Source organism: Carlito syrichta, unplaced genomic scaffold, assembly GCF_000164805.1.
Source record: "Carlito syrichta isolate Samal-C Ts95f unplaced genomic scaffold, Tarsius_syrichta-2.0.1 Scaffold304715, whole genome shotgun sequence".
Classification (NCBI taxonomy): Eukaryota; Metazoa; Chordata; class Mammalia; order Primates; family Tarsiidae; genus Carlito; species Carlito syrichta.
The window spans coordinates 519,743-545,358 of NW_007248811.1; the positions used below are offsets into that span (position 1 = coordinate 519,743).

Sequence of the window (25,616 nt, forward strand, 5' to 3'; positions counted from 1 at the left end):
CGCCTGACTAATTTTTGATTTATTGTAGAGATGAGGTCTCACCAAGTTGCCCAGGTGGGTCTCGAACCCATGGACTCAGGCAATCCACTCACGTCGGCCTCCCAAAGTGCTGGGATTACAGGCTGAGCCCCCGAGCCTGGCCTATTTGCTTTTTTTTCTTGCTGATTTGTTTGAGTTCTTTGAAAATTCTGGATATTAGTCCTTTGTCAGATATATTGTTTGCAAATATCTTCTCCCATTCTGTAGGCTGCCTGTTGATCATTTCTTTTGCTGTGCAGAAGCTTTTTAGTTTAAGTCCCACTTATTTATTTTTGGTTTTGTTGCATTTGTTTTTGGGCTTTTAATTCATAAATTCTTTTCCTGGGCCAACGTCCAGAAGAGTTTTTTCTGGGTTTTCTACGATGATTTTTATGGTTTCAGGTCTTACATTTAAGTCTTTATTCCATCTTGAGTTAATTTTTATTTACAGGGAGAGATATAGATCAAGTTTCATTTTTCTGCATGTGGCTATCCAATTTTCCCAGCATCACATGTTAAATAGGGTGTTCTTTCCCCAGTATATGTTTTTATCTGCTTTGTCAAAGATCAGTTGGTTGTAAGTATTTGGGTTTATTTCTGGATTCTCTGTTCTGTTCCATTGGTCCATGTGTCTGCTCTTGTACCAGAACCATGATTTTTTGGTTACTACAGCCTTGTGGTATAATTTGAAGTCAGGCAATGTGATGCCTCCAGCTTTGTTCTTTTTGCTTAGGATTGCTTTGGCTATTCTGGCTCTTTTTTGATTCCATATCAATTTTAGGATTGTTTTTTCTAATTCTGTGAGAAATGATGTGGGTAGTTTGTTAGGGATTGCATTGGATCTGTAGATTACTTTGGGCACTAAGATCATTTTAATAATGTTGATTCTTTCAATTCATGAGCATGGGATATTTCTCCATTTGTCTGTGTCCTCGGCAATTTCTTTTTTAAAAGTTTGGTAGTTCTCCTTGTTCAGATCTTTCACTTTCTTGGTTAAATATATTCCTAGGTATTTTAGTATTTTGGTTGCTATTGTAAATGGAATTGAGTTCTTGATTTAATTCTCAGTTTGGTTTTTATTGGTATATAGCAGTATTACTGATTTCTGTGTGCTGATTTTGTATCCTGAAATGTTACTGAATTCATTTAACAAGTCCAGAAGTCCTTTGGAGGAGTCTTTAGGGTTCTCTAGGTTTAAGATCATATTGTTGGCATCCATCCAGAGATAGTTTGGTTTCTTCTTTTCCAATTTTTATTTCTTTTTCTTGCCTGATTGCTCTGAATAGGACTTCCAGTACTGTGTTGAATAGTAGTCATGAAAGTGGGCATCCTTACTTTGTTTCAGTTCTGAGGCGGAATGTGTTCAACTTTTCTCTGTTCGTGATGACATTGGCTGTGAGTTTGTCATATACAGCCTTTATTATTTTGAGAACTGTTCCCTCTATTCCTATTTTCCCAAAGGTTTTAATCATGAAGGGATGCTGGATTTTATCAAGTGCTTTTTCTGTGTTGATTGAAATGATCATATGAGTTTTGTTTTTAATTCTGTTTATGTAGTGGATCACGTTTATTTACTTGCATATGTTTAACCACCCTTGCATCCCTGGAATAAAACCCACTTGATCATGGTATATATTTTTTATGTGCTATTGAATTCATTTTTCTGATATTTTGTTAAGGATTTTTGCATCTGTGTTCATAAGAAATATTGATCTGTGGTTTTCTTTTTTGTGTGTGTCTTTTCCTGTCTTTGGTAACAGAATGATACCGGCTTGTAGAATGAGTTAGGGAGGATTCCCTCCTCTTCAATATTGTGGAATAGCTTCTGTAAAATTGGTACCAGTTCTTCTGAGTGGTTATTATCACTCCTTTGTGAAGTGTGCTGCTAGATCCGTCCTCTCTGGGTGCTGAGGAAATTCTATCTTTACTCTGTAACAGAAACTCACTCTAGTTGCCTCATGTTAACTGTCTTAATCTGGACTCTATCTGTGGTCTTATCCTTAGCTCTGCTACTGTGTAGCTGAATGACTTTGTGGGAATTAAGTAAATTGCTCTCATGGACCTATTGTCTTGTCTATAAAATGAGAAAATTGGGACTAGATGGACCTATCTAGTGCTAGGATTGCTGGTTCTATGTTATATTCCTCCATTCAAGAATTTTTTTGGTACATATAGATGAAATATTGTCAAATACAATTGAGGAACAAAATGGTTTAGTTTTCCCTTTTCTTCCCTGCTAAGTACAACTAAAAACCCTGGACATAATATAATAGAAAGAGTACTTTGAAAGGTATAAAGAGGAAAGAGGACTGTCTAGGGACCTCAGGACTTAAAGAATGGGCATGGTGGTAAGAGACTTCAGTTCACTTTCAAAAATTAGAAAACCAGTGAGGAAGTAGAGGGCTTGAGCAATGCCATAAATCAATTATACCTGACAAATATCTACAGAACACTCAGCAACAGCACAATATACATTTTTCTCAAGTGCACATGGAACATTCTCCACGATAGACCATGTGTTAGGCCACAAAGCAAATCTCAATAAATTTAAAAAGATTGAAATTATGTAAAGTATCTTTTCTGACCACAATGGAATGAAGCTAGAATTCAATAATAAAAGTAATGCCCCACATATCTGTAATTAAAGAACAGACTGGAAGATTCACTAATATATGGAAATTAAACAACACACTCTTTAAAAACCACAGAAGAAATTCTAAGTGAAATGAGAAAATACCTTGAGATGAATGAAAATGAAAACATACCAAAACCTATGGGATGTAGTGATAACAGTACTCAGAGGGAAATTTTTAGCTGTAAACACTTATATTAAAAAAAGAAGAGATCCGAAATCAATAGCTAACTTCACACCTTAAGAAACTGGGAGGAAAAGAGCATGCTAAATTCAAAGCTAGCAGAAGGACAGAAATAATAAAGAGTGGAGATAAATAAATAGAGAAAGAAAAAAATAGAGAAGATTGTGGAAACCAAAAGTTGTTCTTTTGAAAACAGCAACAAAATTTGACAAACTTTTAACTAGACTGATCAAGAATGTAATAAAGCTTATGTTGTCCTCTGGTCAAAATAATAGGTTCTATTTTAAAGTATAATCAAGTTCTCATAAATTTATCTTTTGTTGTAAATAACATTGTTTTAACTGTATTAAGGTTGAATATTCAAGTGAAATGCTTGCTTTGTGTAGTGATTTTTTCCTTTATTAACTTTGGCGGGGCATTTTACTGTGTTCCCTAGTTTTAGAATTGGCTCATTGATTACTCAGAGGTAATCATAGTTCCAGATACATATATTATGAAGAAACAGTTGTGTTTCAGACCAACCTCTGTTGATTAAATCTCAAGATTTTATAAGTTCTCTTTTAAGGATTTCATAAATTTGAAAACTATTCTCAAACAGTTGGTACCAAGCGAGATTCAAAAGGCAGAGGAAATGGCCACAGTGATAAGAGCAAGGAGAAAAGAGAGTGAAAAATGGTAGTGAAATGCTGGCATTGGAATGGAGAAAAGATGAAGTCTAAACCTGTCCCCCTCCTTTATTTTAAAAGGAACACTCAGAATTTTGCTGGCTATCAGCAAATGCCTTTAGAATTTACCTCAGGAACTAGTTCAAAAGAAAGAAAAAGTTCTATGATGATTTTTATGTTTGCATTATCAATAAAAATAAAAACAATACAGATAACATTAATGTCCAGGAAGAAGGTACTGGTTATCTGCCTGATTTGAGTATTAGGCATTCATTAAAATGTTGGCATGGAAAATATCAGAAAATAGGTGTAACAGCTGAATACAGAAATGTTTCATGATTGTACTACGTGAAAGTATATAGTAGGCCTTTGATGGTAAGGTTTTCTGTTTTTTGAGGGTGATCTTGAAGGTTCATGGTGCATGGTAATTGGCCCTTTTCCCGTGGTCAGATTTTGAATTACTTTTAGACTGGCCAATGTTCCCCTCCCAATGGGTCTTTGAGATTCTTAGCTCCTCAGTGAATTTCCGCTAATTCTTTTTAGGGGCTTAAAGGGATCACTTAGGTAATTCATTTATAATTTACCTATATCTTGTCTTACAACTTGTTTTTATATGTTTCTATATTTTGGGAAATTCTGTATATGTAGTATTTATGTGAATTGCAGTTTCTATGAAGGTCTCTGGAAGGTTCAGTCTTAAACATCAAGTGTCTACTGTTAAACATTTAGAAATAGACTGCCATGTAATTGGTAGAAGTTTAAATAGCTGTTTTGATGAGAAAATTGTACAGTTTTTCTTTTAAAAATTTCCTCTTATGATTAAGGATTGGAGAGAAGGAAAAATGTCCTCGAATATCATGACTGGAATAAAAAAGTTATTTACCAAAATAGACCTTTGGAAGCTACTTTTAGAGATCATGCTCTCAGAAGTTGTGATAAGACATATAATATTGTATAATCATATCGTTATGATGACTCTAGCAATTGTGGAGTTCAAATAAAACAGTTTACTGAAATATGTCATGTAGTAGTTTTTTATCCATGCTCTTTGGATGGTAAACTCTTACTGTCCTTACTCTTAAGTGGTGATTTTGTTGTATACAAAATTCTAGATTGAAGGTTATTTTCCTCTGTATTTTGAATGCATTATTTCCTCCTCTTCTGGCATTTATTGCTGCTTCTGCTGAGGATTCTACTGTCAGTCTATTTTTGGATAGAAACTTTGTCTTTTCTCTGCAGTGGCTTTTAAAATTGTATCTTGGCTAGGTTAGGTGACTCATGCCTGCAACCCCAGTACTTTAGGAGGCCAAGGCAGGAGGATCGCTTGAGCCTAGAAGTTTGAGACCAGCCTGGGCAACACAGTGAAACTTTATCTCTGCCAAAAAAAAAAAAATCAGAAAGTTAGCTGGGCATGGTGGCATGTACCTGTAGTCCTATGTGGACTCAGGAGGCTGAGGTGCGAGGATTACTTGAGTCCAGGAGGTCGAGGCTATAGTGAGCCAGGTTGCTCCACTGCACTCCAGTCTGGGCAACAGAGTGAGACTCAGTCTAAAAAAAAGTCTGTCTGTATTTTCAGTGTTCTTTTTCAGTGTCACTGTGATGTGTATAGGCATATATTTGTTTATTTCAGGTGGCACTTGATATGCATTTTCCATCTGGAAAATCACATCTTTAATTTTAGAACATTTGGTGATATCTCTGTAGGTTTTACTTCTCTACTTATTTCTTCTTGGATTCCAATTAGCTATATTTCTATGTCAACACTTTAAAAAAATTTTCTAGTAATGCCTCTTTTATCTTTTTATGCTGTGATCTTTCTGGGCTGGCCCTAGATGAAATCCTCATTTTCCAAATTAAAAATTCCCTGTATAACTGTGTGTAGACTAGAATTTTTCCTATTTTGTTTTTAAACCTCTGTCACCATTCTTTGATTCAGGATTTATGATTTATTCTTTTTAATAGCACCCTGTTCTTGTTTTGCTTTTCCCTATTTTTGTTTCATACTCATCTGCTTTTGTTTTTAGGATGCATTCTCTACTTTTAACTTTGAGGATTCTAAACATACTTATTTTAAAGTTATTTTCAACTTGTTCTATTTTCATTTTTGTCAGGAGTAAATTTATCATTTTGAGTGGGTTATTATTATTGTTCATTTTTTTCTTCCATTTTTTTGAAATTTTGTTTTGCAGGCTTATTTTGAGTTGGATTTAAATTTCATTCTGAGTTCTCTGAGCTCCTTCCTTACTACCAGCTCAGTGGCTGTCTCTACTAACTATATCCCACAACCCCACACCTGTGGCCGCCAGTCTAGAGCCAGTTATTGTACATGAGGTACAGCACATCCATCTGGTGTGGATGTCAGGGACCTTGTAGATGGCACCAGATGGTGACTTAGCCCAGGCCCAGGCTGCAGTTTTATATCTGCTTCCTGTTCCTTTCCTAAGTAGGCAGCCCAGAGCATCTTCACAGGCTTCATCCTGGTTTTGCAGCTTTATAGGTAGTGAAGTGCCACCTTAGCCTCTGACTTCAGGGAATGAGCTTGGCAGCAGCAGTACCCTGCCTCGTGGTGTATTTGAATTCCTGTTATTATGAGCTCTCAGCTGTTTCTACATGCTTCTGAACCCTCAGCTTGGCCTACCACTTTGTGATTTGGCCCCACAGGGACCTTTATCTTGCTTCTGAGTGGGTTGAAGTCTTTTTTAATTTTAACACTTTCACGCTCACACTTTGACATCTGTCATTGTGTACCATTTTATGGAAGAGCAAGTTGTGATTCAGAGAGCAGAAGTTAGCTACTTGGAATCTTGGCAGCTACTAAGTAACAGAGCCTCCTCTTGTAGAAGAGGGGACTGGAAAAAGTTTCTGGGAAAGTGTTAGAAATTTGATGGTGAGCATTTAGAGAGAGAAAAATAATTTACTATATGTCACAAAAATTAACTATAGATCTGCTGAGTGGCCGGGCTCAGTGACTCAGCCTGTAATCCCAGCACTTTGGGAGGCTGACGCGAGTGGATTACCTGAGCCCGCGGGATCAAGACCTACCTGGGCAACTTGGCTAGACCTCGTCTCTACAATAAATTAAAAAAAAAATTAGCTGGGTGTGGTAGCACATGCCTATAGTTCGAGCTACTTGGAAGGTTGAGGCGGAAGAATCACTGGAGCCCAGCAGTTTGAGGCTAAGGTGGCCAGGAGCATGTCACTGCATTCCAGTCTGGATGACAGAGTGAGACACCAACTCAAAAAAAAAAAAAGATCTGCTGAGTAAAAGTTGATGAGAATTTATAGTCTCTTACTCACCAATAATTTTTTAAATATGAAATATTTTTTTTTTCATTAATCAGTATTTTTTATTATGGTTTTGTGGGGTACAGTTAAGGGTTAGGTGTACAATGACGTTTCATTCAGGCACCCTGTAGATAAGAAGTGTTTTCCCATCCCCCGACAGATATTTGCTACTGTTAATCCCATCCCCCTCCCCCCCCATAGTTTCCCAGTACCATCCGTCATTTTCTCATAGTATTGCATTGGATGTTCAAGGTCCATTATATGAGTGAGAACATGTGATATTCGGATTTTTGTTTTTGTGAGAGGTCACTCAGTATTATAGACTCTAGTTCCATCCAGGTTGCAGCGAAATTCATGATTTTGTTCTTTTTTATGGCTGCGTAGTATTCCATCGTGTATATGTACCACATTTTTTTAATCCAGTCCTCTTTTGATGGGCAGCATGGTTGTTTCCAGGTTCTTGCTATTGTGAACAATGCTGCGATAAACATACGTGTGCAGGTATCTTTTTTATAGAGTGATTTGTGTTCTTCAGGGTATATTCCCAGTAGGGAGACTGCAGGGTCATATGGGAGGTCGATATTTAGAGCTTTTAGGAATTGCCACACTGCTTTCCACAGAGGTTGCACTAGTTTACACTCCCACCAACAGTGTAGAAGTGTTCCCTTTTCACCACACCCTCTCCAGCAGCTGTTATTTTTTGAGTTGTTGATAATTGCCATTCTGACTGGAGTTAGGTGGTATCTCAGTGTGGTTTTGATTTGCATCTCCCTGATGATTAGTGAGGTTGAGCATTTCTTCATGTGTTTGTTGGCTGCTCGAATGTCTTCTTTTGTGAAGTGTCTGTTCATTGAAATATTTTTTATAATAATCTAAAATTCTTATTTTTATTTTACTTTTTCTTAATTTTTAACTTTAGATTTAGGGTAAAATGCTTATTTTTAAAGTGCCTTTCCCAATACAGACTGACATTCATCTTGTCCAAAATAGCCTTTGCATTTGGTCTGTGGGTTACAAAGGCCAAGTGTAACCTTTACCCTGCCTTCTAAAAGGAAACAAAAAGAACTTTTGCATAATAAATAATTGTTATTTATGCATTTTAAAGTTGATTTTAATAGTACACTAACCAGGGTCTTTGTGATTCCTCATTTATTTTATTGATTTATCAAGTACTTCAATAGAGTGCCTATGTGACAGATGCTCCTCTAAGTGCTTTATAAATATTAACTCATTTACTCCTTATAACAACATCAACCACGTGTGATACATTCTATTGCTTTCCTCATGTTGCAGGTAAGTAAACCAAGGCACAGAGAACTTCAGCAACTTGCCCAAGGTTAACAGCAAGAAAGAGTTAAGGCCATAATTCTAACCCTGGCTGTCTAGCCCCAGAGTGCCAACTTCTACTTCTATGCTATGCTGTGAAGCCATGTCTCAGAATTATTGTTTTTACAGTTGAGCTGACACATTATCTTTATCAGGAATACATTTGACAAATTAGCTTTGCCTCACTGCTAGTGACTTGTTTGCTTAGGTTTCCCCCTCCTTATATTACATTGTACCCATGATATTGTTGTATTGTATAAAGCTTACTTTGCTGGCAGCTTTCTTCTGGAAGATGCCATAAGTTCATCTGATCAGTTCATCAGATATTAATGGAAAGTGCTTACTATAGGCCCATGCTTGGCTGGGAACTATAGGAGCACAGATTGTGATATGATCCTTATCTTGTAGCTTCTTTGTCCTGCCTCACCCTCTCATGGCAGTCATCCCTAACACCATCCATTATGTAGTCTTTCATAGTACTTACATATAACTGTGTCATTTTCTGTGTGTCTCATTTAAACTCATTTCCTCCCCCTCCCTCCCTCCCTCTCTTTCTTTCTCTCATTTTTGTAGAGGTAGGGTCTTACTATGTTGCCCAGACTGGTCTCAAACTCGGTTCAAATGATCCTTCCACCTTGGCCTCCCAAAATGCTAGGATTATAGGCAAGAGCCACCATGCCCAGCCTCATGCTTTGACAAAGGTTGTAGGCAATAACTGGTCACCATGTTTCTAACAACTAGCAACACAGTCCAGTTTTCCCAAGGGGCTCAGTTATGGTTGATTCTTAGGTTCCTGAGCAATGGAGTCCTCATTTCTCTTCTCTGCCCCCCTCCCCCCATCACCACACTGTGACAGAAACAGGAAAAACTCCTGAGAGGACCAGAGGAGGAGCAAATGCAGAAGTGAGAAAGAATAGAAGGGTACCCAAAAGTACTGTGGTGTTAATGGGAAAGGACAGTGGCGGATGACCAGGGATTGGGCTCAAGGGAGGCATCCTGACAGAGGATTTAAGAGTATGGGCTCAGAGTTCAAATCCTGCCTGCCTCTTACTGGCTTTGTGACTTTATGAAAGTTACTTAGTCTCTCTCTGCCTCAATTTTATTGTCCATAAAATGGGGATAATGGTAGTATTTATTTTCATAGGGTTGTTATGACAATTCACCAAGTTAAGATCTTTAAAGCACTTAGAATGGTACCTGGTGCATGGTCAACCCTCAACAATTAGCTATTAGGCCCAGTGAAACAGAAGCAGAGTCTAGTTGGCAAACTTAGGAGAACAGCTAGAAATTAGTGGTCACAAGCCTAGAACGAGTGCTTGCTAGACCACTTATAGTGGAATCACATTCATACCCACTTTTGCCACCTTTCATGGGCTGAGTCTCTGCCTACATCAGGAATCAGCAAATGATAGCCTATAGGCCAAATCTAAATCATCAGCTGTTTCCGTAAATAATGAAAATGAGAAGAAGAAGAATCAATTGGCAAGAGACCTACTGGCAAGGGTGTCTTTCATCAACGGTGGATATGAGTCTTAAAGTGAATCCTGCCGTAGATGAAAATCATGGAAATGAGAATGAATGGAAAGGTGAATTGGTCTCTCATTAGCCTTTTAACCCACCATTTCCTAACTCAACGATCGTGATACGTGTTTATGGCTTGTGGTTTTTCTACAAGGACCCTTGTCTGACTAAGATGATCTGTCTTTCAGACTTTACTAGCAAAATTCTGAGCAAATATCTTTTATTCAACTGGCAGCTTCAAAGGCTTGCTGTACATGTGCCTTCTCAACTCTGTGTTTCTCAGTCTTAAATAAAAGAAGCCAGCCTAGGCCTCACCACAGCCGTGGACCTTGGAGGTGAGGAAGAAGGAAACAAGCCTGTCTAGAGAAAACAGGATAAAGGGATTTTCCTTTCCAACTGTCTCCTAAATACCCTGCTCTGCCCAGCGTGTTTTGTAGGTATGTGTTGGTAAACCATCTTTGTGTGTGTGTGGGGGGTGATTCATAGTCCTCGCTGCTGTCTTTGTTGTAAATACTTCCACCATGCTGATTGTAAATGGGGTTAGGAAGAGATGTGCATCATTGGCTCACTAGCACTGGCCTACCGCTAAATCCTTGTGCCAGGATTCCCTGTGCCAGTCTAGGGCACTGTTTCAGCCCAATCCCAAAATATGCTGTTCAAAATTATTGCTAGAGGCAAAACTTCCCTCTTGTTTACATTTAACTTGTGCCACTAGATGGCACTTTAAGGACATTACAGGAAATTGGTTCTACTGGATTTATTTTTAAAAACTTTTTATTGAAGTATAATATGCATATAGAAAAGTGCACGCTGAATGTGCAGCTCAATGAATTTTCACGAGCTGAACACATACATATAATCACCCAATTCAAGAAGCAGAATATTACTAGCACCTCAGAAGCCCTCCTTGTGTTATTTTCCAGTCATTATCTCCTGTTATTGGGGTTACTACTGTTCTGACTTCTAATAGCATAGAACAGTTTTATGTGTTTTCTACCTTATATAAGTGGAATCATGCAGCATATTCTCTGTATCTGGCTGCTTTTGTTTACATGATATTTGTGTGATTCATTCATAATGCTGTATGTAGTTGTAGATCATTGCTGTATAGTATTCCATTGCATGTATAAATATATAACTTCTTTCTACTATTGATGAACATTTTGGTAGTTTCCAGATTTTGGCAATTATAAATAGTGCTGCAGTAAAAATTCATGTACAAGCTGTGGAGTGAATGTGTATTTTCTTTTTTTTTTTTTGAGTTGGAGTCTCACTCTGTCGCCCAGACTGGAGTGCAGTGGCCGTTTCCGGCCACCGCAGCCTCGACCTGCTGGGCTCCGGCAATCCTTCCGCCTCAGCCTTCCAAGTAGCCAGAATTACAGGCATGCCCTACCATGCCCAGCTGATTTTTTTTTTTAAATTTATTGTAGAGATGAGGTCTCGCTGCCCAGGCGGGTCTCGAACCCGCAGGCTCAGGCAATCCACTCACCTCAGCCTCCCAAAGGCGTGGGTGAATGTGTATTTTCATTTATCTTGGGTACATACTTAAGAACAGAACTTCTGGGTCATAGGGTAGGCCTATGTTCAGCTTTAGCAGGCACTGCCAAACAGTTTTACAAAGTCTTTGTACTGATTTGCACTCCATTAATGGTGTTACCTTTCTAGTTCCACATCCTCATTAATGCTGAATTTATTTTATGACTGGTTTCTAACTCTTACATATTTTTTATGGTTCCATTTTTAGCCAACTATTTCTAATTGAATTTTTAAAAGCCACGTTCATCTGATGGATGTAGCTTATGCAGGAAGGGCTATGTCAACCCAAGAGGGAACATTTATCACAATCTAAGGGTGAGCTGTCAGTAGTTGGAAAGGATGTTACCTTAATGCTCCATGACCAGGAAGGGAATTCAAATGATAAGTGTGGTAAATTATTGGTTCATCGGCCAGAACTTTGGGACATTTTGAAATTTTTATATATGTTTGTTATTGTTGCCAGGCCTATATATGTCGGGGCAAGGGACCAGCAAAAAGAATTTTTAAAGCTCTTATAATGAGATGCCTTTCAATTGTGCTGATGGTGGGTGCCTGTTTAGTAAGGGGTTATTTGGTTTGGCAAGAGGCGTGCATAGGGCATCTGTCTTCAACTTTATCCCTGGGAGACATGAGTCTTGAGAGAATCCTGCCATAGATTGCCTTACCTGTAAGGTTCATATTGTTGACTCTGCAGACAGTGTTATAATATGACTTTACGTATGTGATGTAGAGAGTAGGGCTCAAACTCTACTCAGATTTCTGTTCTATTACTAGAAATTGGAAATAGAATAATAAAACCCTGGTCATAGTCAAAATATTTGTCTTTCAGACCAAAATAAAGCACCCATAGTCCTTTAGTTGTAACAATAAGTCTGTTTCCTGGATGTTGTCCATAATCTAATGGGCTCCAGGAATCCCCAGGGGATTCTACTATGTGACTGCTGAATTCAGGGATTAGTTGCCCATTATAGTCACTAATTATTCACTTTTTTTTTGAGTTGGAGTCTCATGCCTTAGCCCAGACTGGAGTGCAGTGTCATGCACTCTCACGGCCACCCCAATGTCGACTTTCTAGGCTCCAGCAATCCTTCTGCCTCAGCCTTCCACGCAGCTGGAACTACAGATGCGTGCTACCACGCCCGGCTATTTTGTTATTGTAGAGACGAGGTCCTGCCTGGTTGCCCAGGCTGGTCTCGAACCCGCAGGCTCAAGCAATCCACTCGCCTCAGCCTCCCAAAGTGCTGGGATTACAGGCTGAGCTACAGAGCCTGGCCGATTATCTACTTTCACAGAAGTTGTCCCAGAGCTCCTCTCTTAGTGTTTTCCTGGATGTCTCCAATGTTGGATTGGTCTGCTGTAGTGGGGGCTCACCAGCATGTTTAGTGCAAACTGCCTGAGATGCCTGTGCTGAGGCAGCCATGAAATCTGAAATTCTGAAAGGGCTTTTATTTTTAAAAAAATCTCTCCCCTCCAATATTGGTAGCAGTAAATTCCAGTAGTACAGATTTGGATTGTTGATAGCCTGCTTATAATCTAAATTGGAGCTAGCATATAATCTAAATTGCATATATTCTAAATTGGAGCTAGCATTTCCTCAGTCTATGTTTTCATCTATTTGGCAAGGGGGGAAAAGTCCCTTATGTTGAATTGGCTGCTGTTCACGGTAGCAGAAATTATACCTAGGAAACAAATCATAATTTCAATCCTAATTAGGATAGTAACTGCCATTGTTGAACAGTTACTACGTAATTGTGTCTAGCACTCTACACAGATATTTTACTTAATCTTCACAATGCTGTGAGTTAGGTGGCTTATCCACACTTTGCAGATGAAAAAATTGCAGCTCAGAGAGATTAAACATGTGACCAGTGTACACACTGAGCAAATGCAAAGCCTGGTTTTGACTCCAAAGCCTGTACCCTGTAACTGCTCTGTGCTCTGTGGCTCCACTTACCGAGGGTTGAATTCTTGACTTCTTGTCCAGTGAATCACAGCAGTGTTGGGTTCATTGCTGACTTATTGCACACATTGATGAGAGGATCTGCTGTTGCTGGCATTTAGCTTAGGCACCAGAAAAATGATAGTGAAGCAAGACACAGATCCTGCCTACTGGATGCTTACAATTCAGTTCCATTTCTGTCTCTCACAGGTGACTTGGGTCATGGGCTTTGGTAATCATTCTTGCTGAGAGCTCAGTCCTTTGACCCTTTGAGGTTCCATTTACCCCTCTCTCTGAGCCTGGTTATGGAATGATAGAGTGGACAGTGGTGTGATGTGACCGTCGGTTCTGCATCTTCTATACTTGGGTTTGACTAAATGGCTTTCTGGTGTGTCCTTGCCTAGCAGAGATGGGGGTCAAATGAAAATCAGGCAGAAAATAACATTTAGAATACTGACAGGATGCTGGAAAGTCCTCAGAGATTGCAGCAGCATTGTCTTTTCATCTGCTTAGAATTTGGCCGCTCCCTTTGTGATCCCCATTCTTGGGCTCTATCTGGATTCTTGGATGATAAACAAGGATAAGTTTCTCTTTCTAATCTGCCAATAGCATAAATATTGCAAACTTTAAAAAAAGTCACCAATTATCTACACCTTGGCAAAGCTGTGCAATTAGACTACTTATTTTTTAATGAGATTTGACTTTTTTGTTGCAAATCTGACATTTAAACAAAATCTTATTGCTGAATATTTTGCCCAGCTGCAAATATTTATTTATGGAGCTGTGTGGCATACACCTCCATTTCCTCCATGATAAATGGATGAGAAAACAATTAAGAAGCCTAGTTAGTTATTGCAAGAACACCTGAGGCCTTGTCCAGACTAGGGCCTTGGAGACTGGTTTTCTCATCTCTTAAATGAAGAGTTTGGACCATCAGTGGTCCCCAGTTGGTCTGGGCTGGCTACATAAAAATCACCTTAAAAAAAAAAAAGAGATGGAGCTTGTTAAAATACAAGTTTCTAATGCTCCATCTCTAGGAGATTCTGATGAGGGAAGTCTGGGGTAGCATCTAGAAGTCTCTAATTTATAAAAATTCCCCAGATAGTTATCCTGTGCCAGTTATATTTGGATACTATTGGGCTAGAGGGTCTAGAACAAACAGAATTGAGTTGGGGAAGAACTTCCGGTATGCTTGAAGATTCAGGGAATTACGTATATTACCTTAGCGGGTTCCATATGGATGAACTAACCAAGTCATGATGCAGAGGCAAATTGGAACTGGATGATGGGAGTTCTTTAGCAGACTGAGGGATTGTGTTGTGCACCATAGGGCTTTGGGGAGCCACTGAGGGACTTTGAGGAAAAGCATTTTGATGAGATGGTACTTTACAAGATTAATTTCTCAGTGGTGTGCAGGGTGGATCAAGCTGGGCAAGAACTGAAGGCTGGAAAAAGACCCATTGAAGTCTTTGCCATGGACCAGGTGGGAGGTGTGATGAGCACCTGGACTTAGATGGGAGCAGTTGGACCTATATAAAGCTGGCCTGCCTCAGTGGAACTGGAATCTGAGATTTGTTGTTTTAAGTTCCTTTAAAAAAATCCATCATTTATCACTGTTGTGTATATCTGCCTAAACTATTATAATGGATGATTTTTATTGTGTTTTTGTCCAGAAGGTTTAAAAGGAGCTCAGTAAATAAATTCATGCAGTGAAGTAGTTGGCAGCAGCAACAGCTGCTACTGCAGGGAAGGAGGGAGGAGGAGAGGAAGGAAGGAAGGGAGGGAGCTCTTTCTTGCCAGACAGCAGCCTTATCCTCACCCTGCCTTCATACTCTGCCAAAGCGAGAGGGGGAGGGGAGTGAGGCAGGTGCCCCTGGAGTTCAGTCTGTCAACCACTGTAGAGAATGCTTCTCCCCAAGGATTGGATGTGGAACATGGAAGTTGGCATTCAAGTCAAATGGAATGTTCTTTCTTTGTTCCTCTAAAATCCAGTCTATAGTCAGTTTTTCCCCAAATGTGTTACATAGAATGTTAGTTCTGCTGTATTGTTAATAGGAGTTATGTGAGAATAAGGAGTTGAAACCAAGCAAGTGTGGGAACTTACGGGTTAAGCAAAGGCAAATAGCTTTCTTTACCCTACATAATTTCAGAGTGTGTAATGTGCTATGTGCTCAGTGAATCTCCAAGAGGACGACAGACTAGGCAGTGTTTCCTAAGCTTATCTGTAGAGTCTTTTTCTCCCTAGGCCAGGGGCTGGCAAACTATGGCCCACAGGCCATATCTATCCCACCAGCTGATTTTGTAAATAAAGTTTATTGGAACACAGCCATGCCCATTCATTGTATTGTCTGTGGCTGCTTCAGCACAACAGCAGAGTTGCTACAGAGACAGTTTGGTCTGCAAAGCCTAAGATAGTTGCTATCTGTCCATTACAGAAAAGTTTGCCAATCTCTGTTCTAGATAACTCATGGAACTGGTATTTCCTGGTGTCCCCATTAGAGAAATATTGCTAAAAAAAGACATAAATGGGTTGTTCCAGCACTACTTTATGATGAATCTGTTTAATTTTATCCAGTTTCTATTGCCCATAATTCTTCTTCTTGCTTTAAACTGTTTTATCTCTCAACTGTTTACCCATTATCCAAGATCAAAACTTGGGTTCCACATGTCCTTGTTATTTTCTTTCATTTACCACATTCCAAAATCACCAAGCATGTCTTTCATTTCCAGTCTAAATAGCTCTCGAGTCTGCCTATCCCCATTCCTAACAACCTGGATTAAATGACCACTATCTCTTTAGCATTATAATTGAATTCCCTTCCACCAGTATGAGTTGCTTCTAGTCCTTTTTACTTACTGGAACTAGAATAATTTTTCTAAAATACAAATCTAGTCAGAACACTTTTCTACTTCAAATCCTTCAGTGGCCCCTGTGGCCCTCAGGATAAGCTCCAATCCTCAACATGGACGTATATCAATGTGGTTGGGGAAAACAAACTACTCTTGGTGTTTCATACTGGAAGAGAATTGATTTAAAGAATTAGATACTTACAAAAGGGAGTAGACATTCCCAGGCTTCTACCTGCTGCTGTGTAGGAAAGAACATGGACATGGGGGTGGTACTAAATGGCCAACAGACAATCCAGGCCTATGAGACCATGTGTGATTCCCACTGCCCTTCTCTACCTTCACTGCTCCCATTCTTCTCACCACGCAACACCCTTCCTCCACCTTACTAGATCCCAAATTCCAGATAGGGTGTTTTTTTCCCTTTTTAGAAATGTAAAACAGTTAACATTTATTAAGTCATAGTCTCTGTGGGTCAGGAACTTGAGAATGACTTACCTGGGTGGTTCAGGTTCACATTCTCATGAGACTTCTCACAAGATGTCATCTAAGCCTGCCATCATCTGAAGACTTGACTGGGCTGGGTAATCCACTTGGCAGGAGGCCTCCTGCCACATGGCTGTTGGCAAGAGGCCTCACTTCCTTGCAGCATGGACCCCTTGTTAGGACTGCTTGGGTGTCTTCACAACATGGTGGCTGGCTGGCCCCAGAGCAAGAGAGAAAGAGACAGAATCAGAGACACTAAGGAGGTGCATTTTAGAGAATATTAAATCCCCTCTTCTGGGAGTACTTTGGATACTACAAAATAGGTTCCCTAGAAACGGAACCTGAGATGAAGATTCTTGTAAAGTGACTTGTTGAGGGAGTGCTCTTCAGGAAAAAGCTTAGAAGGAGGAGAGGGAAGCAAGGTAGGGAGGGGGAAAGAACCAAGCAGTGATATAGTCCCAGATAAAGCCACACGGGCAGGATTCTTCTACATAAATTGCATCACAAAGTTAACCCCCTTTGAGACAGGGCACTGGCTTTTTATATCCTCCTCTAAGTCAGTTGCTGTGGACTGTTAGGGGCAGGGTTGGGAGGCATGGTCCCATTAACTAAGGATACGTCTCTAGCGAAGAGGGCAGCTTGAGTACTCAGTAGCCAACACTCAGAGCAGCTGGGGAATGGCATGCCAGCCAGGGAAAAGTGACCCAAGTGGTGACACCACAGTACCTACTACAGTGGGCTTCTTCCTACTCATGTCTTAAGCATCTACCATGGTCCCTGATACATCACATGTACAAATAATTATCTGTGTAACTGAATATATGAATACACAGAAATGCTTAGTGTCTTTGGACCTGTGTCCCTTTCTGGGAACCCAGCTCAGCAGGGACCATATCATCCCATCAACCCTGGGAATGGCCAAAAGCCCCAGGACAGTTCTCCACATCCTGAGTGGCAGCACCTTCTAAGTATGTGTGACCTATCCAGACTTTTCATTGCAAAATTAGAATGAAATTATATTTGCCATTCATGAGTAGAGAATATTAATATTAAAGTATAAGATGCATATTTTTAAAAGAACCTTAGCTTGAGGTTCAGTGAACTCTTTGCTAGAAGCACATTTTCCTGGTTTGCTGCATCCTGGCTGGGTACGTTTGTCATACATAGAGCCATGAATGCAGGACTGCCATTTGCAGCATGAATTGTAATCCAAATATCAGCTGTTTTTTTTTTTTTTACAAATCAGACGTTGGGTTTCAGTTCAGACATCCACCTACAACTTTTGAACAAGGCCATGTTGTCATGGTGGCAGAGTTGTTCCCCTCACCTTTCTCAAATATATGGAGGAAGAAGCGAGCCATTGAGGCCCTCCTGTTTCCATGGATTATCATCCTTCCAAAATTCCTAACTTAGAAAAGTCTGGAGAAATAGCAAAGAAACCTCCCGGCTTGTTCTACCTTCCATGTGCCAAGCCTAGCTTAAGCACCATGCTATCTTCATGAAAGAAAGCTTAGTGCAAAGAGGGACTTTTGCATGCCTGAACCTTATCTTTAGTTTTTTTTTTAATATCACAAAGCTGGTTATTTTTGCCTTGTCAAGGTTCTGCCTTATTCTGGAACCTTCTTGATTCCTGTGTTCCAGGTCCCTCCCGAGATTTTACTTATCTGAATGTTCCACAGATGGACCTATTTAAAATTTATCATGGAATAGTAGAAGGGGTGGGGAGGTCTTGAGTTTCTTTCTAAGGAGATTGATGGTCAGATTCAGTCTGACATAACACCATGCAGTTGTCTATTACCAGTTGTAGAGCCAGAAAACCCAGGGCTTTGTATACACTATCAGGAAGGCACATTTGTAAATAGAAAAACATTTCTAGACACAATTCACATCTGCTTCCCCATCCTTCCCTACTCCCACCCCATTGTTGTTGCTTGTGTTTTTAGAGATGCTTAAGAGAAAAAAGGCAATACCAAAGACACTCTACTCCTTTTTCTGCATTCAGAATCCTCATTTATGTTGAAAAGACAGTTGATTTATCATTTCCCTCGATATTTCCTCGAGGAGACTGGCTCATCTCCCCAGGGAAGGAAGGGAGCAGGAGAGCAAATACTCCTCTGTCTACCTGATGATAGAGGAGGACTAGCCAACTGAAAGGCAGCGTGCCTGAGTCTGTCACTCCCCCTCTCTTGCCTGTCTGGTGCGATGTCTCACTGTACACCTGTGGTCCCTGCAGGAGGCTGCATGGGGGCCAGAAATATGCCTTTCAAGCAATAGATTTGCAGGTAGAAGGCAAGAAAGGGCCTCAGGTCCAAGCTGCATTCTTTAGCACCATTCAAGGGAAGCCCTGCATTTGGGCAGTTACTGGGCCCTCACTCAGCTGTTAATAAAGCTGACGTTTGGTTCACAGACCTTGGGGTATGACTCCATTTGGGTGAACCTCCAAGAAAAGTGGGGCAAGGGCTTGTATTCCTCAAACTCCTGATAGTGAATGACTCCTTGATAGCTTTACTTGGATGTTTCCTAGGCACTTCAAACTCAGTCTGCCTAAAAGCGAGCTCCCCCTCACTTCTGCTTCTCTTATGCTTCCTGTCTCAGAGATAGGCCTCAGTATTGTTGGTAGCCTTGATAGCCAGGCTGAAATTCTGGGAGTCGTAGCATGGGAGGCCCTTCATGAACTTACTTTTGAGCCTCCTTTCTCACCAACCCCACACATTGCCTCTTTGATTAGGTGCATCCTACCTATCACTCAGACCTCAAAGGAGACATCACCTGCTCCCAAGGCTTTGCCAACCCACAAGGCTGGGTGTTTCTGCAGTCCCCATGCTTGCTCACCCCAGTCCACTGAAGCATGTTTGCCTGGTCATTCCCCTGCCATTCCCACTAGACTCTAAGCTCCTCATAAGCAGAGTCTGTGCCTTGTTCATCCTTGAGTACCAATGCTAGCACAGGACCTACCTGTAGTAGCTGTTCAGTAAATATGTCTTGAATGAGTAACACTCAGACCTAAGAGTACTGGAGGCTGTATAGCATAGGGGTTATAAACCGAGCTTTGGAAATCGAGGCCTGGGTTCAGATCCTGATGTTTGCGTGTTCTTGGGTGAATTCCTTAACTTCTTGATCTTCAAATTTTTCACCAATAAGATAGGGGCAATAACTACTTCCTAGGGCTGTGATGATGAATTGAGATAATACATAAAAAGCTCTTAAGCAATGTATGACACATAGTAGGTGTTGAATGTGTTATAGTGTCTATTATTAGTAGCAATATCCTCAGTGGAAGAGGAAAGGCTATAAGAAGTAGTTGGAACTAGAAATCAGGCATGTTGAGTGCTTACATAAAGGGTTTAGATGAGGTGGGGAGTTACTTGGGATAAAACATCGGAGAGATGGGATGACTCTGGGGAAGAATGAACAGGGAGGGAAAAATAGGCAGAGAAACTGAAGACAGAACCTAGAAAAATCCTACATTTGAGGAATAAGAGGAGTCAACACAGGAAAGATAATGATTACAGTTAGGAGACTGCAGCTTCTCAGATGCCAGGGACAGGAGTTTAAAAGAAGGTAGTCAAGGGCGCCATGCTAGGCAGAAGGTCATTGAGGAGAAGACTAGAAGGGACAGCCAGAATCTGCTAAATCTTCATGTTAGTGTCTTTGGGAACCAGCCATTTTAGTAGAGTCAGAGGAATAAGCCACACTCTGCAAGAGGTTAGGCAAGGCAGGTTAGGGACCAAGTGGGCACACTCAGGCACTTTGTTTTGCTACAGTGTGTGTCTCTGTAATGTGGATTATGTGTGAGTCAGTAGGGTATGATGTCAGTATGATGACTGATATCAGTATGATGTGGAAGTCACAGTTAAAGATAGAAGCCTGGAGGAAATAGGGAGCTGCATGTGCCACCCAGTCATCCTGTGTTCTTCCACTTGGTTCTTTGGTGCCTGTGCTGTCTTGAAGTGCTCTGGGGGCATCTTCATGCATTTAGTCATTGATTCCATACCACTCAGCACCCTCAACCCTTCTGATTATGCCTTCGACCTCACTTCCCCTTCCTTTTTTAAGGTAAAGAGCTATATTTACTGGAGTGTTTCTTCTTTTTCAAACAGTGTCCAGCTTTATTAAAGATACTTTCCATAAGCAATATGGTATTTCAGACAGGACATGGGCAGACAATCATTAACACTACACAACAACTTTCAAACTCCCTCCTTCAATGGACTACCAAGATCAGAAAGCCACTAGAAAACGCAGTGAAATCTTCTTCTGATGCTCTGAACAGGGAAAGTTTAGATTTCACATTTAGTATGTTTAACAACTTTTCACAAGCCAATCTTGGCTTTCTGGAAATGAAATGAAAACAGCAGAATTTATCTGAAGATACACAAGCTAACAACAGAACAGTGCTCTTTTGAGAGTTCCCACTGGGAAGTTCAGATTGCCTGCCTGAATGGTAAACAGTTATTGGGGGTCAGGTCCCAACATGTGTCTGGGCATAAGGGAGTTAAGTCTGCTGAAGGCGGAAAGGGACATAAAAATGAATTTTAGTTCTTCCACACCACAAGGTGTTTGTGCCAAGGTGGCCATGCATGTCAATATCAGGGAATTCCTTTTCCTGGGAGCCAAGAGGAAGTCTGTCAGTACTGGAAGGGAGAGGAATTTTCCCCACATCAATCCCCAGCTTCAGAGACATTCTACTAGTGGCATATGCTCCTTTCCCAAAAAGCAGCAATGAAGTGTTCTGTGTGCTAACAGTATAGTTTAAAAGAAAAATAACTCTGCATCTTTTTAAAACTTGATAGAAATAGTATTTAAAAGTAAATAGTCACCAGAAGTACACAGTCATCGAAAACGCACACACGTCGCTTGGCATCTCCAGGACCTTCTGCTTTCTGTGCCTGTTTTGGCATCTGCATTTGCTGCAGGATTCTTCCCCTCCTTGCCAGCATCAGCTTTTCCCTTTTTCCCTTGGGTACGTTCTCTCCCCTCTTTGCAGGGGCCTTTTTAGGCTTGGACTCTGGTTTTGGAGGAGTAGGCTTAGCAGACAACCTTGCAGATCTTCTCTGTGGTTTGTCCTTACCTTGGCTTTATCTCTTTAGCATCCTCTTCAGCCTTTCTCTTGAGCATGGTGGCAACAGTGGTGGGATATAGTGCTGGGCTCCAGGATATAGCAGCATGTGGGCCTTGGTCAGTCCAGGGCTGCTCTCACCTCTTCTTCCTCACACTGCTCTTAGAGTATTGCTTTATTAGGAATTTAACATTTTAAAAAATGGCAGTGTTTTTAATGATGATAATTGTTTTCCCAGTGCTTTAGTTAAACTCTTATGTTCTTTTCTAACCTTGTTTTTCTGATAAGTCCTGTTATTTTTAGAATTTGATCTTGGGAAACATGAGTTTTTTTTTTTTAGCAATATATACGTCAAATTACAGAAGAAATTCCCATGATTCCTTTCCCTAAAGTTGAACAATCCTGGAAGGAGGGGTGATAGGGAATGTCCGCATCTACGGAAGGGTTCTTCCCAGGATCAGCAGACCTAACCATGCATGGCTGCAGCTTCATCTAAATCAGTTTTCCCTTGGTGACTATCTTCCTAAGTGCTCTTCATTATATATTTACACGGTTGTGTTTTTGTACTTCTCTCCTCTCCCTTGTCTCTTGCTACAGTCTGAACAAGCATCTGAAGCTGAGGTACTTCCACAGCTGAGCAGAGCCCCTTCCCAGGCTGCAGAAGGTAGTCCAGCAAAGAAGGTAAGGTTAGCATAAGGATGCTGTTATGGTGGCATGTGAGTCCCACCCCTGGGCTTTTTGCCTCTATTAGCAGATCTATCGTTGGAAAGTTTCCATGTCCTGAAATGAATGTTAATGATTCAGATTTCTTAGAATATGTGTTATTTGTGAAGATTAGGATCTTGAAAATTCCTGGGCTTGACCCTTGATGTCACAGAGTTTGTACTCTCTTCCTCAACCTCCCAGCTAAACACAGCAGCCTTACTTTTGGCAAGATCAAAAAGTACCATGGGTGGGACAGATGCCTTTAGTGAAACCTCACACACATACACCTCTGAGAGCAGCTTTTGGGGTGGGGTAGCATCTCCTTCTTGATCTTGGTACCATGGTCTCTTCCTGCATCCTGTCACCTTCGCCTCTGCCCAGCCTTGCCATTGAGTCATTTATCACTTGCTCGTTAAGCACCACTCAGCCATGGTGCTCTCCATTCATCTTCTTATCCTTCCCCATTCTCTCCTAGGCTCCTATCCCATTAGAGAGAGTGGGTCTTGGGCTCAGGAGCACAGGTGAGGCCATGTCCTCCAAGGAAGCAGGCCCTCTGTCTCCTCTCAGAACACACTGTGACTCTTTGCTTGACTTCATGTAGGAATCAGGGGTAGGAGACTAATGAGCATATGACTTTACAGCCTTCAAAACTTATATTCCTAAAAGCTCCAAAGTGAGGCAGAAGCCGATTTTATCTTTAGTTAGAAAAGGTTCTATGGTGTGAGATGCACACAGGGTCCACATGAATTTCAAGTGACAAGAAGAAGAAGTAGCAGACTGCTTGAAAAACATTACAAAAAGAAAGAAAAATGGGAAGACCACTGAAATCTGATTCCTGTGTTCTTCCCAATGACAGAACGAAGTAATAGGCTGTAAGCATTAAAAAAGAAAGGAAGCCAACATCACATTGATACCCAAGCCAGGTAAAGATCCAACAAAGAAAGAGAACTACAGGCCAATATCTTTGATGAACATAGATGCTAAAATTCTCAACAAGATCCTAGCAAACCGGATTCGGCAATACATCTCAAAAATCATCCACCATGACCAAGTAGGCTTCATTCCTGGCATGCAAGGCTGGTTCAACATTTGTAAAACCATAAATGTAATTAAATACATCAACAGATGTCAAAACAAAAACCACATGATCATATCATTAGATGCAGAAAAAGCCTTTGATAAAATCCAGCAACCCTTCTTGATAAAAACCCTTGAACATCTAGGCATATGGGAAACATACCTCAAAGTAGTAAAAGCCATCTACAGCCAGCATACTCCTAAATGAACAAAAATTGGAACCAATTCCCTGAAAACTGGAACTAGACAAGGATGCCCACTCTCTCCCCTCCTGTTCAACATAGTATTGGAAGTCCTGGCTACAGCAATCAGAGAAGAGGAGGCAATCAGAGTTATTCAAATAGGAAAAGAGGAAGTCAAGTTATCTCTCTATGCAGATGATATGATGGTGTACCTTGAAAACCCAAGAGAATCTGTCAAAGGCTGCCTTACATTGATAAAAGCCTTTGGCAAAGTCTCAGGATACAAAATAAATGTACAAAAGACAATCGCATTTCTCTACACCAAAAATAAACAAACAGAAACCCAAATAAAAAACACAATTCCATTCACAATAGCCACAAAAAAAATGAAATACCTTGGCATCTTCCTAACCAGAGACGTGAAAGACCTTTACAATGAAAATTACAAAACACTGCTTAAAGAAATCAAAGCTGACATGAACAAGTGGAAAAATATCCCATGCTCATGGATTGAAGATCAACATTGTGAAGATGTCCATCTTACCTAAGGCAATCTACAAATTCAATGCGATACCCATTAAATTACCAACAACATTCTTCTCAGACCTAGAAAAAACAACACAGGAATTCATATGGAAACACAAACGTCCAAGAATAGCCAGAACAATCCTCAGCAAAAAAAACAAAGCAGGTGGTATCACAATACCAGACTTCAAACTTTACTATAAAGCTACAATCATCAAAACAGCTTGGTATTGGTACAGGAACAGGATATAGATCAATGGAACAGAATTGAAATTCCAGAAGCAAAACCTCAATTTCTCAACCAACTCATCTTCAACAAAGCCCCCACCACCTACCAATGGGGAGAGGAGAACCTATTCAGTAAATGGTGCTGGGAAAATTGGCTGACCACATGCAGAAGATTGAAACAGGACCCCTATCTATCCTCATGCACAAAGGTTAACTCCAAATGGATCAGAGACCTAAATGTAAAACCTCAAACCATAAGAACCTTAGAAAAGGAAGGGAAATACTCTCATGGAAATCGGAACTGGCATCCAATTCCTGTACAAAACCCGAAACCCACAGGACTTAAGAGAGAAGATAGTCAAATGGGACCTTATTAAACTGACAAGCTTCTGCAAAGCCAAAGAAACCATCAAGAGAGCAGGGAGACAGCCTACAGACTGGGAAAAAGTCTTTGCCAACTCTAGGTCTGACAAAGGCTTAACATCCTGGATCTACAAGGAACTGAAGCGTACTGAAAAGAAGAAAACAAACAACCCCATTATAAAATGGGCAAAAGATATGAACAGACACTTCACAAAAGAAGACATTCGAGCAGCCAGCAAACACATGAAGAAATGCTCAACCTCACTAATCATCAGGGAGATGCAAATCAAAACCACACTGAGATACCACCTAACTCCAGTCAGAATGGCAATTATCACAACTCAAAAATACCAGCTGCTGGAGAGGGTGTGGTGAAAGGGAACACTTCTACACAATTGGTGGGAGTGTAAACTAGTGCAACCTCTGTGAAAAGCAGTGTGGCGATTCCTAAAAGCTCTAAAAATTGACCTTCCATATGACCCTGCAATCCCCCTACTGGGAATATACCCTGAAGAACACAAATCACTCTGTAAAAAAGATACCTGCACACATATGTTTATCGCAGCGTTGTTCACAATAGCAAGAACCTGGAAACAACCATGCTGCCCATCAAAAGAGGACTGGATTAAAAAAATGTGGTACATATACACAATGGAATACTACGCAGCCATAAAAAAGAACAAAATCATGAATTTCGTAGCATCCTGGATGGAACTATAGTCTATAATACTGAGTGACCTCTCTTAAAACAAAGATCTAATTATCACATGTTCTCACTCATATTATGGACCTTAAACATCCAATGCAATACTATACAAAAATGACTGACCATACTGGGAAACTATGGTGGGGGGAGGGAGATGGGATTAACAGTAGCAAATATCTGTCTGGGAACAGGGAATCACCCCATATCAACAGGGTGCCTGAATGAAACGCAATTGTATAGCTAACCCTAAACTGTACTCCACAACTTCATAATTAAAAAAAAAAAAAAGAAAAAAGAAATAAATGTGCAAACCCATGCGACCAACATGATAG

At 40.5% G+C, this 25,616-nt stretch overlaps 1 protein-coding gene across 1 annotated transcript in view; it reads left to right on the forward strand.

Moving 5' to 3' along the window:
• REPS2 (RALBP1 associated Eps domain containing 2) overlaps positions 1-25,616 on the forward strand; it is a gene marked incomplete at its 5' end in the record, with an annotated part of 227,588 nt that overhangs the window by 184,989 nt on the left and 16,983 nt on the right. Inside the window, one exon of the mRNA XM_008060764.1 lies at positions 22,096-22,179. Coding sequence (XP_008058955.1) covers positions 22,096-22,179 — 84 coding nt within the window. The remainder of the gene's footprint in view (positions 1-22,095; positions 22,180-25,616) is intronic.